Source organism: Bombina bombina, chromosome 6 (assembly GCF_027579735.1).
Source record: "Bombina bombina isolate aBomBom1 chromosome 6, aBomBom1.pri, whole genome shotgun sequence".
Lineage (NCBI taxonomy): Eukaryota > Metazoa > Chordata > Amphibia > Anura > Bombinatoridae > Bombina > Bombina bombina.
The window spans coordinates 316,308,522-316,327,070 of NC_069504.1; the positions used below are offsets into that span (position 1 = coordinate 316,308,522).

Consider the following 18,549-nt stretch of genomic DNA (forward strand, 5'->3'; position numbering starts at 1 on the left):
TTTAATTAATTTATTGATAGTGTAGTGTTAGGCGTATTTGTAACTTAGGTTAGGATTTATTTTACAGGTATATTTGTCTTTATTTTAGCTAGGTAGTTATTAAATAGTTAATAACTATTTAATAACTATTGTACCTAGTTAAAATAAATACAAAGTTGACTGTAAAATAAAAATAAATACTAAAATAGCTACAATGTAACTATTAGTTATATTGTAGCTATATTAGGGTTTATTTTATAGGTAAGTATTTAGTTTTAAATAGGATTAATGTATTTAATTATAGTAATTGTATTTAAATTTATTTAAATTATATTTAACTTAGGGGGTGTTAGGGTTAGGTTTAGGGGTTAATAACTTTATTATAGTAGGCGATGTTGGGGGCGGCAGATTAGGGGATAATAATTGTAGGTAGGTGGCGGCGATGTTAGGGACGGCAGATTAGGGGTTAATAAAATTTATTATAGTGCTTGCGAGGCGGGAGTGCGGCGGTTTAGGGGTTAATACATTTATTATAGTGGTGGCGATGTCCGGTCGGCAGAATAGGGGTTAATAATTGTAGGTAGGTTGCGGCGATGTTGGGGGCGGCAGATTAGGGGTTAATAAATATAATATAGGTGTCGGCGATGTTAGGGGCAGCAGATTAGGGGTTCATAGGGATAATGTAGGTGGCGGCGGTGTCCGGAGCGGCAGATTAGGGGTTAATAGTATAATGCAGAAGGCAACGATGTTGGGGGCGGCAGATTAGAGGTTAATAAGTGTAAGATTAGGGGTGTTTAGACTCGGGGTTCATGTTAGGTGTAGACATTAAAAGTATTTTCCATAGGAAACAATGGGGTGCGTTAAGAGCTGAACGCTGCTTTTTTGCAGGTGTTAGGTTTTTTTTCAGCCGTCTCAGCCCCATTGTTTCCTATGGAAAATACTTTTAATGTCTATTGTTTTGCCAGCTTACCGCTACCGTAAGCAACGCTGGAAATACAGTGAGAAGTGGAGCTAAATTTTGCTTAACGCTCACTTTTCTGAGGCTAACGCAGCCATTCAGAAAACTTGTAATACCAGCGTTGTTTAAAGTGAGCGCTGGAAAAAAAAAGGCTGGTTAGCAACGCAAGTTTTTACCGACAAAACTTGTAATCTAGCCGTTAGGAATTGCTTGCTATTACAGCATTTCGCTTGGTGGGGGAATATTACCCGCCTTGTATCAGTCCTGTTTATCGAGTAAACGGTACCGTAGCCCCTATTAATAGTTACTTGCAGCTATGTATGTGGGAGGTCAGTCTTGATCTGATGTATATTTTATTACTTTTTATATGTGGATGGTAATGTCCATTATTTTTAACAATATATAATAAAGGATAGTTTTTACTGTACATAACTCCTTTTCAAATCGCACCATTGTTAGTAACCAATTCCCACAAAAGTGTGCCACATAATGCTTCTTTCTCTTTTATATAATGCATACAGTTTGGAGAGGGGATAGGACCAAGTTTAAACAACATTGGGCTCGATTACAAGTGGTGCTTAAACTTTTGTGCTTGGGTTTAATTGCACTCATATTAAAAGTTGAGCGCAATCACAATTTACGCTAGAATCAATACCGCAATCTCAGAACTGTTTCACTAAATTAATAAATGTCACAAAACACATCAAAAATGCTTTACAAAGTACAGTTACACTCATAATAACACTGTCTAATAAAAATCATAAGTAAAAAATATTGCACAAATAAGTTATATGGGCTCAAAGATATGAGATCTCAGGTGTAAGAAAAGAAAAAAAAAAGGCAGGCAAAGGATTTTAACCATGCCTCTATATATGTACATATGTATTTATATGTGTATATATGTATTTACAGAAATATATACACATATAAACACAAATACATATGTACACATATATAGACATATTTAGAAATGCATTGAAGCCCTTTGCAGTTAAGTATCTGTGAAGGATTTAACACATCTGTGCTATCCAACATGCAGATAAAAAGTAACCTTGGACTTAGTAACATGAGTGCAAAAATGGAAGCAGTATGGATTTTACTGGAATAACCTGGCTATATTCTATACAGTGGCAGTTTGATCAGTGTATCAGTGTAGTAACTCAAGGACAACGCATATGTTTGCTAACAAATGGCTAGATTACGAGTTTGGCGCTAGCCTTAAAAAGCAGCGTTGGCCGGTCTTGCAGTTACAGGTATACCACTCACTTTTTTGGCCAGACTCGGAAATACCGCAAATCCACGTACGTCAATTGCGTATTCTATATTTTCAATGGGACTTGCATAGCGCCGGTATTACGAGTCTGACAAAAAGTGAGCGATAGACCATCTCCTCTCAAGACTGGTACCGCATTTAAAAGTCAGTAGTTAAGAGTTTTACACTACAACGCCGTAGCATAAAACTATTAACTAAAGTGCTAAAAAGTACACTAACACCCATAAACTACCTATTAACCCCTAAATTAAGGCCCTCCCACATCGCAAACACTAAAATATATTTTTTTAACCCCTAATCTGCCGAACCGGACATCGCCGCCACTATAATAAATATATTAACCCCTAAACCGCCGCACTCCCGCATCGTAAACACTATTTAAATATTATTAACCCCTAATCTGCTGGCCCTACCATCGCCGCCACCTATCTACATTTATTAACGCCTAATCTGCCGCCCCCAACGTCGCTGCCACTATAATAAAGTTATTAACCCCTAAACCTAAGTCTAACCCTAACCCCACCTAACTTAAATATAATTTAAATAAATCTAAATAAAATTACTACAATTAACTAAATAATTCCTATTTAAAACGAAATACTTACCTATAAAATAAACCCTAAGCTAGCTACAATATAACTAATAGTTACATTGTAGCCTAGCTTAGGGTTTATTTTTATTTTACAGGCAACTTTGCATTTATTTTAACTAGGTAGAATAGTTATTAAATAGTTATTAACTATTTAATAACTACCTATTTAAAATAAAGACAAATTTACCTGTAAAATAAAACCTAACCTAAGTTAAAATTACACCTAACACTACACTATAATTAAATTAATTACCTAAATTAAATACAATTAATTACAATTAAAGGGACACTGTACCCAAAATTTTTCTTTCATGATTCAGATTGAGCATTAAATTTTAAGCAACTTTCTAATTTACTCCTATTATCAAATTTTATTCATTCTCTTGGTATCTTTATTTGAAATGCAAGAATGTAAGTTTAGATGCCGGCCCATTTTTGGTGAACAACCTGGGTTGTCCTTGCTGATTGGTGGATAAATTCATCCACCAATAAAAAAGTGCTGTCCAGAGTACTGAAACCAAAAAAAAAGCTTAGATGCCTTCTTTTTCAACTAATGATAGCAAGAGAACGAAGAAAAAACATAATTTATGCTTACCTGATAAATTTATTTCTCTTGTAGTGTATCCAGTCCACGGATCATCCATTACTTATGGAATATATTCTCCTTCCCAACAGGAAGTTGCAAGAGTCCACCCACAGCAAAGCTGCTATATAGCTCCTCCCCTAACTGCCATATTCAGTCATTCGACCGAAAACATGTAGAGAAAGGAAAAACCATAGGGTGCAGTGGTGATTGTAGTTCAAATTAAAAAATTACCTGCCTTAAAGTGACAGGACGGGCCGTGGACTGGATACACTACAAGAGAAATAAATTTATCAGGTAAGCATAAATTATGTTTTCTCTTGTTAAGTGTATCCAGTCCACGGATCATCCATTACTTATGGAATACCAATACCAAAGCTAAGTACACGGATGATGGGAGGGACAAGGCAGGTACTTAAACGGAAGTTACCACTGCCTGTAAAAAAAACCTTTCTCCCAAAAATAGCCTCCGAAGAAGCAAGGTATCAAATTTGTTAAATTTGAAAAAGTATGAAGCGCAGACCAAGACTCCGTCTTGTAAGTCTGTTCAACAGAAGCCACATTTAAAAAAGGCCCAAGTGAAAACCACAGCTCTAGTAGAATGAGCTGCAATCCCTTCAGGAGGCTGCTGTCCAGCAGTCTCATAAGCTAAATGAATTATGCTTTTTAACCAAAAAGACAGAGAGGCTGCTGAAGTCCTTTGACCTCTCCTCTGTCCAGAATAGACAACAAACAAGGTGAACGTTTGATGAAAACTGTAGTAGCTTGTAAGTAAAACTTTAAAGCACAAACCACGTCCAATATTGTGTAATAGACGTTCCTTCTTTGAGGAAGGATTAGGATACAAGCATGGAACAACTATCTCTTGAGTGATGTTCTTGTTAGATACCACCTTAGGAAAAAACCCAGGTTGGTACGCAGGACTACCTTATCTGTACGAAGGACCAGATAAGGAGAATCACATTGTAACACAGATAACTTGGAGACTCTACGAGTTGAGGAAATAGCTACCCAAAAGGAACTTTCCAAGATAAAGATTGATATCTATGGAACAAAAAAGGTTCAAACTGAACTTCTTGAAGAGCCTTAAGAACCAGGTTTAAGCTCCATGGTGGAGCAACACTTTTAAACACAGGCTTGGATCTAACCAAAGCCTGACCAAATGCCTGAACGTCTAGAATACCTGCCAGACGCTGGAGCAAAAAAATAGACAGAGTAAAAATCTGTCCCTTTTAAGGAATTAGCTGACAACCCTTGTCTCAAAAACATCTTGGAGAAAAGATAATATCCTGGGAATCCAGGCTTTACTCCATGAGTAACCCTTGGATTCATAACAATCAGATATTTACACCATATCTATGTTCAATTTTCTTAGAGACAGGCTTTCATGTCTGTATTAAGGTATCAATGACTGACTCGGAGAAGCCATGCTTTGATAACATCAAGCGTTCAGTCTCCAGGCAGTCCATCTCAGATTAGTTATATTTAGATGGTTGAAAGGACCCTGAGGTAGAGGGACCTGTCTCAGAAGCAGAGACCGTGATAGAAAGGATGACATGTCCACCAGATCTGCATACCAGGTCCTGCGTGGCTACGCAGGCGCTGTCAAAAACACCAAAGCCCTCTCCTGCTTGGTCTTGACCTCCGAAGGAAATCCCACTCCCCCGGAAGAAAAGTCTGACGACTTAGAAAATCCACCTCCCAGTTCTCAACACCTGGGATATGGATAGCTGATAGACAAGAGTGAGTCTCTGTCCAGTGAATTATTGTAAGACTTCTAACATCACTAGGGAACTTCTGTTCCCCCTTGATGGCTGATGTAAGCCACAGTCGTGTATATTGTCCGACTGAGTATGATGTACCTCAGAGTTGCTAACTGAGGCCAAGTCTGAAGAGCATGGAATATCACTCCCAGAATATTTATTAGAAGGAGGGTCTCCTCCTAAGTCCACTATCCCTGAGCCTTCAGGGAGTTCCAGACTGCATCCCAACCTAAAAGGCTGGCATCCATTGTAACAATTGTCCCATCTGACCTGCGGAAGGTCATACCCTTGGACAGATGGACCCGACATAGTCACCAGAGAAGAGAATCTCTGGTCTCTTGGTCCAGGTTCAACAGGGGGACAAATCTGTGTAATCCCCGTTCCTCTGACTGAGCATGCATAGTTGCAGCGGTCTGAAATGTAGACATGCAAACGGTACTAAGTCAAATGAACAAAGGCATCAGAAAACAAAGGAATTGGCTAGCATAAGCTTGTCAAATATATTCATCCAATGGAGTCGCTAACTGTAAAGCCTCATCAAGAGACTCAACCCAGAACGCCGCAACAACAGTGACAGAAGCAATGTATGCAAGGGGCTGCAGGATAAAACCCTGTTGAATAAACATGTTTTATCCATTGGATCTAAAAAGCACAACTGTCCTCGCCAGAGGTAGTGGTACGCTTAGCTAGAGTAGAAACTCTTCTCTCCACCTTAGGAACTGTCTCTCAGAAGTCCCGTGTGGTGGTAACTATTAGAAAACATTCTTCTAAAAAATAGGAGGGGAAGAGAAAGGCACACCTGGTCTATCCCATTCCTTATTAAAACAAAAATTTTTAGTAAACCTCTTTAGGTATTGGAAAAACATCAGTACACACCGGCACTGCATATTATTTATCCAGTCTACACAATTTATCTGGCCCTGCGATTGTACACATTCATTCAGAGCAGCCAAAGCCTCCCTGAGCAACAAGTGGAGGTTCTCAAGCATAAATTTTAAATGTAGAAATATCAGAATCAGGTTAAATCATCTTCCATGAGTCAAAAAAATCACCCACAGACTAAGCATATTGTGAGGTAGTATCATACATGGTTCTTAAAGCGTCTGTATTCTCTGTATCTACCCCCAGAGCTATCTGCTTTCCTTTAATTTCAGGTAGTCTGACTAATACTGCTGCCAGAGTATTATTCACCACCTTTGCCATGTCTTGTAAAATAAACGCTATGGACGCCCTTGATGTACTTGGCGCCATTTGAGCGTGAGTCCCTGAAGCGGGAGTCGAAGGGTCTGACACGTGGGGAGAGTTAATCGGCATAACTTTCCCCTCGACAGAATCCCCTGGTAAAATAAACGCTATGGGTGCCCTTGATGTACTTGGCGCCATTTGAGCGTGAGTCCCTAAAGCGGGAGTCAAAAGGTCTGACACGTGGGGAGAGTTAGTCGGCATAACTACCCCCACGACAGAATCCTCTGGTGATAATGTTTTTAAAGACAAAAAATGATCTTTATTGTTTAACATGAAATCAGTACATCTGGTACACATTCTAATATGGGGTTCCACCATGGCTTTAAAACATAATGAACACAGAGCTTCCTCTATGTCAGACATGTTAGAACAGACTAATAATGAGACTAATAAGCTTGGAAAACACTTTAAATCAAGTTAACAAGCAAATATATAAAACATTACTGTGCCTTTAAGAGAAACAAATTTTGTCAAAATTTGAAAAACAGTGAAAAAAGGCAGTAAAACAAACGAAATTTTTACAGTACATGTAATAAGGTAACAGAGCATTGCACCCACTTGCAAATGGATGATTAACCCCTTAATGCAAAAAACAGATCAAAAAAACGACATAGACGTTTTTAAAAACAGACACAACAAAACTGTCACAGCAGAGCTGTGGATTAAGCCATGTGGAAAAAACTTAGGCCCCAATAAGTTTTATCACCAAACATATGTTAAAATCGATTAAACATGCCAGCAAACGTTTTAAAACACATTTTTACAAGAGTATGTATTTCTATTAATAAGCCTGATACCAGTCGCTTTTACTGCATTTAAGGCTATACCAACATTACAGTGTTATCACCAATGTACGTTAAAAAACGATTAAACATGCCAGCAAACGTTTTAAAACACATTTTTATAAGAGTATGTATCTCTATTAATAAGCCTGATACCAGTCGCTATAGCTGCATTTAAGGCTTTACTTACATTACTTCGGTATCAGCAGTATTTTCTTAGTCAATTCCATTCCTAGAAAAATATTTTACTGCACATACCTTATCTGCAGGAAAACCTGCACGCCATTCCCCCTCTGAAGTACCTCACTCCTCAGAATGTGTGAGAACAGCAAATGGATCTCAGTTACGTCTGCTAAGATCATAGAAAAACGCAAATACTTCTTCCAAATACTGCCTGAGATAAACAGCACACTCCGGTGCCATTTAAAAATTACAAACTTTTGATTGAAGAATAAACTAAGTATAAATCACCACAGACTCTCACGCCCTCCTATCTATGTTGAGGCTTGCAAGAGAATGAATGAATATGGCAGTTAGGGGAGGAGCTATATAGCAGCTTTGCTGTGGGTGGACTCTTGCAACTTCCTGTTGGGAAGGAGAATATATTCCATAAGTAATGGATGATCCGTGGACTGGATACACTTAACAAGAGAAATTGATAATAGGAGTAAATTAGAAAGTTGCTTAAAATTGCATGCTCTTTCTGAATTACAAAAGAAAAAATTTGGGTTCAGTGTCCCTTTAAATAAAATTATCTAAAGTAAAAAAAAGTACAATTTCCCCTCCCACCATTAAAATCCACCACCCACACAACCAACCCTACTCTAAAACCTGCCCAATCCCCCCTTAAAAAAACCTAACACTAACCCCCTGAAGATCACCTTACCGGGAGACGTCGTCACCCAACTGGGCCAAAGTCCTCAACAAAGTCTTCATCCAAGCCGGGCGAAGTGGTCCTCCAGACGGGCCGAAGTCTTCATCCAGACGGCATCTTCTATCTTCATCCATTCGGCGCGGAGCGGGTCCATCTTCAAGACATCCGACGCGGAGCATCCTCTTCTTCCGACGGCTAAACACAGAATGAAGGTTACATTAAATGACGTCATCCAAGATAGCGTCCCTTCAATTCCGATTGGCTGATAGAATTCTATCAGCCAATCGGAATTAAGGTAGAAAAAATCTTGTTCCAATCAGCCAATAGAATGCCAGTTCAATCCTATTGGCTGATTGCATCAGCCAATAGGATTTTTTCTACCTTAATTCCGATTAGCTGATAGAATTCTATTAGCCAATTGGAATTGAAGGGACGCCATCTTGGATGACGTCATTTATGTTTAGCCGTCAGAAGAAGAGGATGCTCCGCGTCGGATGTCTTGAAGATGGACCCGCTCCGCGCCGGATGGAAGAAGATAGAAGATGCCGTCTGGATGAAGACTTCTGCCCGTCTGGAGTACCACTTCGCCCGGCTTGGATCAAGACTTCTCCCGGCTTCATTGAGGACTTCGGCCCGGTTGGGTGAAGACGTTTCCTGGCAAGGTGATCTTCAGGGGGTTAGTGTTAGGTTTTTTAAGGGGGGATTGGGTGGGTTTTAGAGTAGGGTTGGTTGTGTGGGTGGTGGGTTTTAATGTTGGGGGGGAATTGTAATTTTTTTTCCAGGTAAAAGAGCTGATTACTTTGGGGCAATGCCCCGCAAAAGGCCCTTTTAAGGGCTATTTGTAATTTAGTGTAGGGTATGGCTTTTTTATTTTGGGGGGGCTTTTTTATTTTGTTAGGGGGATTAGATTAGGTGTAATTAGTTTAAAAATATTGTAATTTCTTTATTATTTTCTGTAATTTAGTGGTGGGGTTTTGTACTTTAGATAATTTTATTTAATTGTAATTAATTGTATTTAATTTAGGTAATTAATTTAATTGTAGTGTAGTGTTAGGTGTAATTGTAACTTAGGTTAGGTTTTATTTTACAGGTAAATTTGTCTTTATTTTAACTAGGTAGTTATTAAATAGTTAATAAGTATTTAATAACTATTCTACCTAGTTAAAATAAATACAAAGTTGCCTGTAAAATAAAAATAAACCCTAAGCTAGGCTACAATGTAACTATTAGTTATATTGTAGCTAGCTTAGGGTTTATTTTATAGGTATTTAGTTTTAAATAGTAATTATTTAGTTAATTGTAGTAATTTTATTTAGATTTATTTAAAATGATATTTAAGTTGGGGGGGTTAGGGTTAGACATTGGGGCGGCAGATTAGGGGTTAATAAATATAATGTAGGTGTCGGTGATGTTGGGGGCAGCAGATTAGGGGTTAATAAGTATAATGTAGGTGGCGGCGGTGTCCGGAGCGGCAGATTAGGGGTTAATAATATAATGTAGGTGTCGGCGATGTAGGGGGCGGCAGATTAGGGGTTAATAAGTGTAAGATTAGGGGTGTTTAGACTCGGGGTTCATGTTAGGGTGTTAGGTGTAGACATAAATGTATTTTCCCCATAGGAATCAATGGGGCTGCGTTAGGAGCTAAACGCTGCTTTTTTGCAGGTTTTAGGTTTTTTTTCAGCCGGCTCTCCCCCATTAATTCCTATAGGGAAATGGTGCACCAGCACGTTTTACCAGCTCACCGCTAACGTAAGCAGCGCTGGTATTGAGGTGAGATGTGGAGCAAAATTTTGCTCTACGCTTACATTTTGCGGTTAACGCCAGGTTTGTAAAAACCCGTAGTACCAGCGCTGTCTGTGAGTGGTGAGCATAAACTGCTTGTTAGCATCGCACCTCTCCTAACGCAAAACTCGTAATCTAGGCGAAAGTTACAGTTTAAATAAATTTAAAACATTTAGGGCCAGATTACAAGTGGAGAGCTAAATATCGCTTTCATGATAGCGATATTTGCACTACACTGTGTAATACCAGCACACGCTAATGTGCGCTGGTATTACACGTTTTCAGCAATGCGAACACGACCTCGCTCCCAAAGGCTCCTATGGGAGCCTTGTTCTGATACCATCAGAAACAGCATCAGAACCTAAGTGCAGCAAAGGGGTAAGTAGTGCAGCAATGGCAGTAAACTTAAAGGGACAGTCTAGTCAAAAATAAACTTTCAAGATTCAGATAGGGCATGTAATTTTAAACAACTTTCCAATTTACTTTTATCATAAATTTTGCTTTGCTCTCTTGGTATTCTTAGTTGAAAGCCAAACCTAGGTAGGCTCATATGCTAATTTCTTAGTCCTTGAAGGCTGCCTCTTATCTGAATGCATTTTGACTTTTTTTTTTCAAAATTAGAGGGCGTTAGTTCATGTGTGCCATATAGATTACATTGTGCTCATGCCTGTGGAGTTACCTAGGATTCAGCACTGATTGGCTTAAATGCAAGTCTGTCAAAAGAACTGAAATAAGGGGGCAGTGTGCAGAGGCTTAGATAAAAGGTAATCACAGAGGAAAAAAGTGTATTAATATACCTGTGTTGGTTATGCAAAACTGGGGAAAGGGTAATTTTTAAGTCCTAATGTGCTGAGATATATAATATTTATGTGTATATGGTGGCTATGACTGGTTATAGTCCCTTGTTAATACTTAATTTAAGGTCCCAATCTTCATTTCAAGAAGCATAGATTTTAGTCCCTCTATCTAGAATATTGACTCATATTTTATCTAGTAGCCTGTCATGCGTCCATATTCACAGGGAAAGTTAAAACCTGTGACCCTCACACTCCTCACTACTGATAGAGCTTGTCCCATGTGATCTGCTAGGTCTCCCACATCCCTTTCCAATTAGCACATGTATAGATCTCTTAATGTTACTGGTAGGTGTATATATTGTTGTAAAACTTTAAAGATAGGTCTTAACCGCCTATACCTGAGTATTCACTGGCTATGTTACATGGGTTAGTTATATATCCCCTGCCCACACAGTCCTACCTGACAGGTCTTATACTATTGGTTGGCTGGCTCCGATTCCCCCCCCTAAGGGTCTCCCCTTAGTATCTGTTTAACATCTAGACTTAGGAACACAGATTTCATTTACTTCTCTTGCTATTTACATAGGGCTGACACAATGTAACGGCTAGGTATATTCCCACTTCTACCATATATAATGTTAGTCATACGTTCCTATATACCAGGGCTTTGATATGGCCCTATATGTTTTCAATTATATAGCCTACTGGTTAGGCTTAGGGACACAGATCCCATTTGACATCCCTGCTTTAACTTTAACGCGTTCACTATTAGTGTGTAAATGATATTCCCCCTTTACCCTTTAAAATGAGGGGTTGTTTCATAGGCTTCATTACTAAATTTATCTTGCAACTAGACTGAAATTGTGTTTGCCTTTTTTCTTTTTTGTTTATATATTTGGCTGTTAATAGATGACTCCATACGCACGAGAGATATGTCTACTTAATTGAGCATAAACTGTTGTATTCATGTTTTGTAACATGTTTTCTGTATATTTCTCAAATGTCATGAGATTGTTTGTATGCCTTATATTCAAACCTCAATAAAAAATATTTAAATAAAAAAAAAAAACTGGGGAAAGGGTAATAAAGGGATTATCTATCTTTTTAAGCAATGACAATTCTGGTGTAGACTGTCCCTTTAAATATATATGTATATGCTTATATACATATATATAGTATGTGTAACACATATTAACACATAAATATACAGTATATGTATGTAAGCATATATATTTACTGGGAACACACAGTTTCCCAATGACTGTAATGTAAAGGCACTTTACTCTAACACCCCACTCTCACCAACTTTACCACTTGTAATATAGCCCTTATTTTGTATCAGATCTTTTGCAAGGTAGTGTTTAATTTATGATATATATATATATATATATTCCACATTTATATAGAATTTTTTTTTAGCATTTTGCAATCACTTCATTTAAACAGAAACAGGCCTTTTTGTTATTTACCTATCAAAGCTATATTTATTTTAGTAGGCAACCCAAGGTATTGACCTATGACCATTTTGGTATATTTGATGCTGCTCTTTTGCCACTAAAACAACCATATTAAAAAAAAATGTTAACTTTTTTGCAAACGTTGGGTTTCTCACTGAAATTATTTACACACAACTACTGCAGTCATAAGACAAATGGTTGTAAACGTTTCTCTGGGATTCCCTTTGTTTAGAAATAACAGACATACATAGCTATGCTAGTACTTTTTTTGTAATTAGAAGGCTGCTAATTGCAGCTGTGCAGCACACTTCCTGCCAGTGAGGGGTTCATTTTAGCTGTAGTGTAGAGTTAACCCTCCCATCTTACACCTCCCACCCCCTGATCCCTTCCAAACCGCTCTCTACCGTCACTGTTTATTTTCTTTTCAATTTTCTACCAGTGCCATTATTTATAGAATATATCTTTTAAAGGCCTATGTTATTTTATCTTCCATGTAATATTGCCACACTGTTTTTTTTTTAACATAATGTGGAATAATTAAACACAAAACCAGTGAATTCTTACCTGCAGTGTACTGTTATTGGGGTATTTTCATGTGGTCTGTTTGATCGAATCATCTTTACAAAATGAATTAAGGCAGTTGTGTTTTCCGGGACTCCATGTTCCGGCCACGAAGTAAAGTTACATTGTCGTACCATCATAAAATCTCCATGCTAATGTCATTACAACAAGAAAGATAGATATTTTACAATACGATAATATTTTTTGCACTTATGTTTCTTAGCTCATTGTCTGATAGCATCAATTATGTGAGGCTCCTACTAGAATCTGATGGACAGAAGCTTCACAAATGTTTTTAAAATCTTAGTGCTAAGGGGATATCCCATCACAATTTTTCAATGCATTTAAAGATTTGCTTAAATTTTGCTGTATCATTTTGGTCCTTGTTGAGTTTCTTAAGCATGGGCATGTTGATTGATTTCTTTAGAAACAGTGGTAGATGGAAAGTGAGTAAGTCTAAGTAGTCAGAAGTCAAATTTAAATGAAGTCGACTGTATCTTGATTTTAATGGTAATTGGTTAATTGAATGAAGGAACCCTGAAAGAGTTAAGATGATTGCTAGAGTTTATACTAGTGAACGTAGGTCTATAATTTGACATCTATGCAGAGATAGCTTGCATCTTTCCTACAAACTACTCTTGAATTTGCATGCATCATTTCCAATAACTGATCTTTTCATCCTTGACCAGATGAGGTGATGGTACACTTAGATTTTCTCATTGTTTTAATTTATTTCTCTTTGTTAGCTTATGTGTTTAAAGTACTTCAGTAACTCACTTAGGTCAACTTTGGCATCTTGTTTAGTGTTGATCTTACCTTGATAACTATTTGTGATTTATAACTGTAGATGAATTTATTGCTCAAAAATTCTCTGGTCATATTTTCTTCTATCCTTGTACTCATTTTCCAGTGCCCATTTCAGTATGAGTTCAGCTATGTTGTTTTATCTGCAGGAGTTGCTAGTTCTGTTGAAGACAGAAAGCAGGCGATATGCTGTCCATAGGATGTTAATGATCTTGCTTTCTGTTATTATTTTGTTAGTGTGAATAAGGGTTGCAATAATTACGTGAGTGTGTGTTCTATGATATGCTGGTTAAAGCCCTGGATCTTCATGGTTGATTCTAGGACAGCAGTTCTGGAGTTGCTGTCATTGTCCATCTAACTGATGTAAGAGCCTTTATATTGTTGTTTATTTTTAGGTGTACAGATCTGCTATGGATAAGGAAGGAAGTTTTTAGATACTCTGTAAATAATAGTGCTAATGGTGCTCTGTTCGCTTACTGCTTGGCATCTGCTATATGTGATTGAATGATTTGAAGGTTGAGTTGTCCATATGTTTATTTATATCGCACATTAAATCCTCTTTCATATTAATGTTTGCTTCTTTTCTTTTGTGATTTTTACATTATGCTTTATTTTTTTAGTGAAGTGCCTTTTTTTTTTTTTTTTTTTTTTTTTTTTAAGTGAACGCCATAAGGAAAATGGAAAAATACAACTGAGATATGGGGTTTGAATCCTCTTAAAGGTAAGAATTTGAAGACATTAGAAATCAACTGTCCATCGGTCTGGAAAAGGAAATTCTTGATTAGTGACTAATATGTTCAACTAATAAACAAGCATAACAAACATATAAAACCAAAGAAGTAATTGAATATAATTATTAGAAACACAACATGTATGTTGTAAAGCTATAATCTCAGTTAACTTTTAAATATATCAGCCATACATTACTTTTGTTAATTCCATTATTTAAAAAAAAAAAAAAAAAAAAAAATTCAGCAGGTGTTTAAAAAGTAATTCTTAGTATTGTGAATAATCATATGAATTTTTCAGACAGCTTCTTTTGTTTGGAATTATTTGCATTGCTCTTTTTTCCAGATGTCATCTTTTAAGAGAAGTCTAGAACTATTGCAGCCTATTACTATCTACAGCCTACTATGAAGGCAATTTGTCTTTATAATAATAATATCTGCACCTTATTTTTTTGACCAGAATCAAAGTACAAGGGTTAAAATTAAAGTCTGTTACTTAATTGATAGAGGCTAGCACACTAAAGGTGTGATTACATATATATAAAAAGTATATGAAACTTATTAATAAAAAAAATCATAAAAAAATGATCCTGTATGTTTTATGTTTACTTTTTCCAAAACAACTTTTATTATATAATGCTATAAAGATATGGTCAACAAAAATGTCATTACCCTTTCAACCTTTAATTCCCGAATAGTCCAGTCGATCTGAACATCTTCCATGACTTTTGTGATTACTATATCTCCAAAAACAGTGACTGGTTTGTTATCTTCAGGCCAGTATTGGTGACATCTGATCTACAGGAATAATTCACTATCAGTTGGTATTGTCAAATGTCAGCAAATATTATGTTATATGTTATGTCTAACAAATACAAGAATTACTGTGGTATTTTGACTAATTAACTTACCCTTCCTTTCTCAAAACACTGTGTAAGCATAACAATGGTCTTTGTTCGGGTCTCCAAAACCATCCTCCAGAAATCTCCTACAGTTCCCCCCAATGGTCCTTGGGTGGCAATAAATTCATTAGGACAAATGTAACCCTGTAGAGAGAATGGAGAGGAAAAGGCAATGGATAGGTACTGCTAACCATTCTCTGAAACACAGTAACTCTAATAATAACTGGAAATAAAATTCCATAAATATCTAAATCATAATATGCATAAACAAATAAGAATACAATCTAAATGTGAGACACGCAGTTGCGGCTTATACTCAATAGTAGTTGAAATAATTATAAAATACCACCAGCAATCTACCGATAATGCTTTTATACTTACAGACACATAGCTTGCATTAATGTAGTCAGAGCCTGGTACACCAGCGTCTGCTATAAGTTTCACCCTGTTATTGTTATCTGCAATAGAAATGATAGTTTATTTAGGTTTAGATGAAAATATAATGGTAAGCATATTTATTAAACACATTTTTATTTTCCTAAATGATAACATAATTTATGCTTACCTGATAAATTTATTTCTCTTGTAGTGTATCCAGTCCACGGATCATCCATTACTTATGGGATATTAACTCCTCCCCAACAGGAAGTGCAAGAGGATTCACCCAGCAGAGCTGCTATACAGCTCCTCCCCCAACTGCCACTACCAGTCATTCGACCAAAAACATGCAGAGAAAGGAAAACCATAGGGTGCAGTGGTGACTGTAGTTTAATGGAAAAATTACCTGCCTTAAAGTGACAGGGCGGGTCGTGGACTGGATACACTACAAGAGAAATAAATTTATCAGGTAAGCATAAATTATGTTTTCTCTTGTTAAGTGTATCCAGTCCACGGATCATCCATTACTTATGGGATACCAATACCAAAGCTAAAGTACACGGATGACGGGAGGGACAGGCAGGCTCTTTATACGGAAGGAACCACTGCCTGAAGAACCTTTCTCCCAAAAAAACAGCCTCCGAAGAAGCAAAAGTGTCAAATTTGTAAAATTTGGAAAAAGTATGAAGAGAAGACCAAGTTGCAGCCTTGCAAATCTGTTCAACAGAAGCCTCATTCTTAAAGGCCCAAGTGGAAGCCACAGCTCTAGTAGAATGTGCTGTAATTCTTTCAGGAGGCTGCTGTCCAGCAGTCTCATAGGCTAACCGTATTATGCTACGAAGCCAAAAGAGAGAGAGGTAGCCAAAGCTTTTTGACCTCTCCTCTGACCAGAATAAACGACAAACAGGGAAGACGTTTGTCGAAAATCCTTAGTTGCCTGTAGATAAAATTTCAGGGCACGGACTACATCTAGATTGTGTAGCAGACGTTCCTTTTTCGAAGAAGGATTAGGACACAAAGATGGAACCACAATCTCTTGATTGATATTCCTGTTAGTGACCACCTTAGGTAGGAACCCAGGTTTAGTACGCAGAACTACCTTGTCTGAATGAAAAATCAGATAAGGAGAATCACAATGTAAGGCAGATAACTCAGAGACTCTTCGAGCCGAGGAAATCGCCATTAAAAACAGAACTTTCCAAGATAACAACTTGATATCAATGGAATGAAGGGGTTCAAACGGAACCCCCTGTAAAACATTAAGAACTAAGTTCAAACTCCATGGTGGAGCAACAGTTTTAAACACAGGCTTGATCCTAGCTAAAGCCTGACAAAAAGCTTGAACGTCCGGAACTTCTGACAGACGTTTGTGTAAAAGAATGGACAGAGCTGAAATCTGTCCCTTTAAGGAACTAGCGGATAAACCCTTTTCTAAACCTTCTTGTAGAAAAGACAATATCCTCGGAATCCTAACCTTACTCCATGAGTAACTCTTGGATTCGCACCAATATAAGTATTTGCGCCATATCTTATGGTAAATCTTTCTGGTAACAGGCTTCCTAGCCTGTATTAAGGTATCAATAACTGACTCAGAAAAACCATGTTTTGATCAAATCAAGCGTTCAAAGTCAGCTTCAGAGAAATTAGATTTTGATGTTTGAAGGGACCCTGGATCAGAAGGTCCTGTTTCAGAGGTAGCGACCAAGGTGGACAGGATGACATGTCCACTAGATCTGCATACCAAGTCCTGCGTGGCCATGCAGGCGCTATTAGAATCACTGATGCTCTCTCCTGTTTGATTCTGGCAATCAATCGAGGAAGCATCGGGAAGGGTGGAAACACATAAGCCATCCCGAAGGTCCAAGGTGCTGTCAAAGCATCTATCAGAACCGCTCCCGGATCCCTGGATCTGGACCCGTAACGAGGAAGCTTGGCGTTCTGTCGAGACGCCATGAGATCTATCTCTGGTTTGCCCCAACGTCAAAGTATTTGGGCAAAGACCTCCGGATGAAGTTCCCACTCCCCCGGATGAAAAGTCTGACGACTTAAGAAATCCGCCTCCCAGTTCTCCACTCCCGGGATGTGGATTGCTGACAGGTGGCAAGAGTGAGACTCTGCCCAGCGAATTATCTTTGATACTTCCATCATTGCTAGGGAGCTTCTTGTCCCTCCCTGATGGTTGATTTAAGCTACAGTCGTGATGTTGTCCGACTGAAACCTGTTGAACCCCCGAGTTGTTAACTGGGGCCAAGCCAGAAGGGCATTGAGAACTGCTCTCAATTCCAGAATGTTTATTGGTAGGAGACTCTCCTCCTGATTCCATTGTCCCTGAGCCTACAGAGAATTCCAGACAGCGCCCCAACCTAGTCGGCTGGCGTCTGTTGTTACAATTGTCCAGTCCGGCCTGCTGAATGGCATCCCCCTGGACAGATGTGGCCGAGAAAGCCACCATAGAAGAGAATTTCTGGTCTCTTGATCCAGATTCAGAGTAGGGGACAAGTCTGAGTAATCCCCATTCCACTGACTTAGCATGCACAATTGCAGCGGTCTGAGATGTAGGCGTGCAAAGGGTACTATGTCCATTGCTGCTACCATTAAGCCGATCACCTCCATGCATTGAGCTACTGACGGGTGTTGAATGGAATGAAGGACACGGCATGCATTTTGAAGCTTTGTTAACCTGTCTTCTGTCAGGTAAATCTTCATTTCTACAGAATCTATAAGAGTCCCCAAGAAGGGAACTCTTGTGAGTGGAAAGAGAGAACTCTTCTTTTTGTTCACCTTCCATCCATGCGACCTTAGAAATGCCAGTACTAACTCTGTATGAGACTTGGCAGTTTGAAAGCTTGAAGCTTGTATCAGAATGTCGTCTAGGTACGGAGCTACCGCAATTCCTCGCGGTCTTAGTACCGCCAGAAGAGCACCCAGAACCTTTGTGAAGATTCTCGGAGCCGTAGCCAATCCGAATGGAAGAGCTACAAACTGGTAATGCCTGTCTAGAAAGGCAAACCTTAGATACCGGTAATGATCTTTGTGAATCGGTATGTGAAGGTAAGCATCCTTTAAATCCACTGTGGTCATGTACTGACCC

At 38.2% G+C, this 18,549-nt stretch overlaps 1 protein-coding gene across 1 annotated transcript in view; it reads right to left on the reverse strand.

Annotated features, from left to right (window-relative positions):
* The window catches only part of PTPRQ (protein tyrosine phosphatase receptor type Q), a 538,955-nt gene that overhangs the window by 16,276 nt on the left and 504,130 nt on the right, over positions 1-18,549 (reverse strand). The window contains 4 exon segments of the mRNA XM_053719240.1: positions 12,650-12,798; positions 14,851-14,976; positions 15,090-15,224; positions 15,462-15,538. Coding sequence (XP_053575215.1) covers positions 12,650-12,798; positions 14,851-14,976; positions 15,090-15,224; positions 15,462-15,538 — 487 coding nt within the window.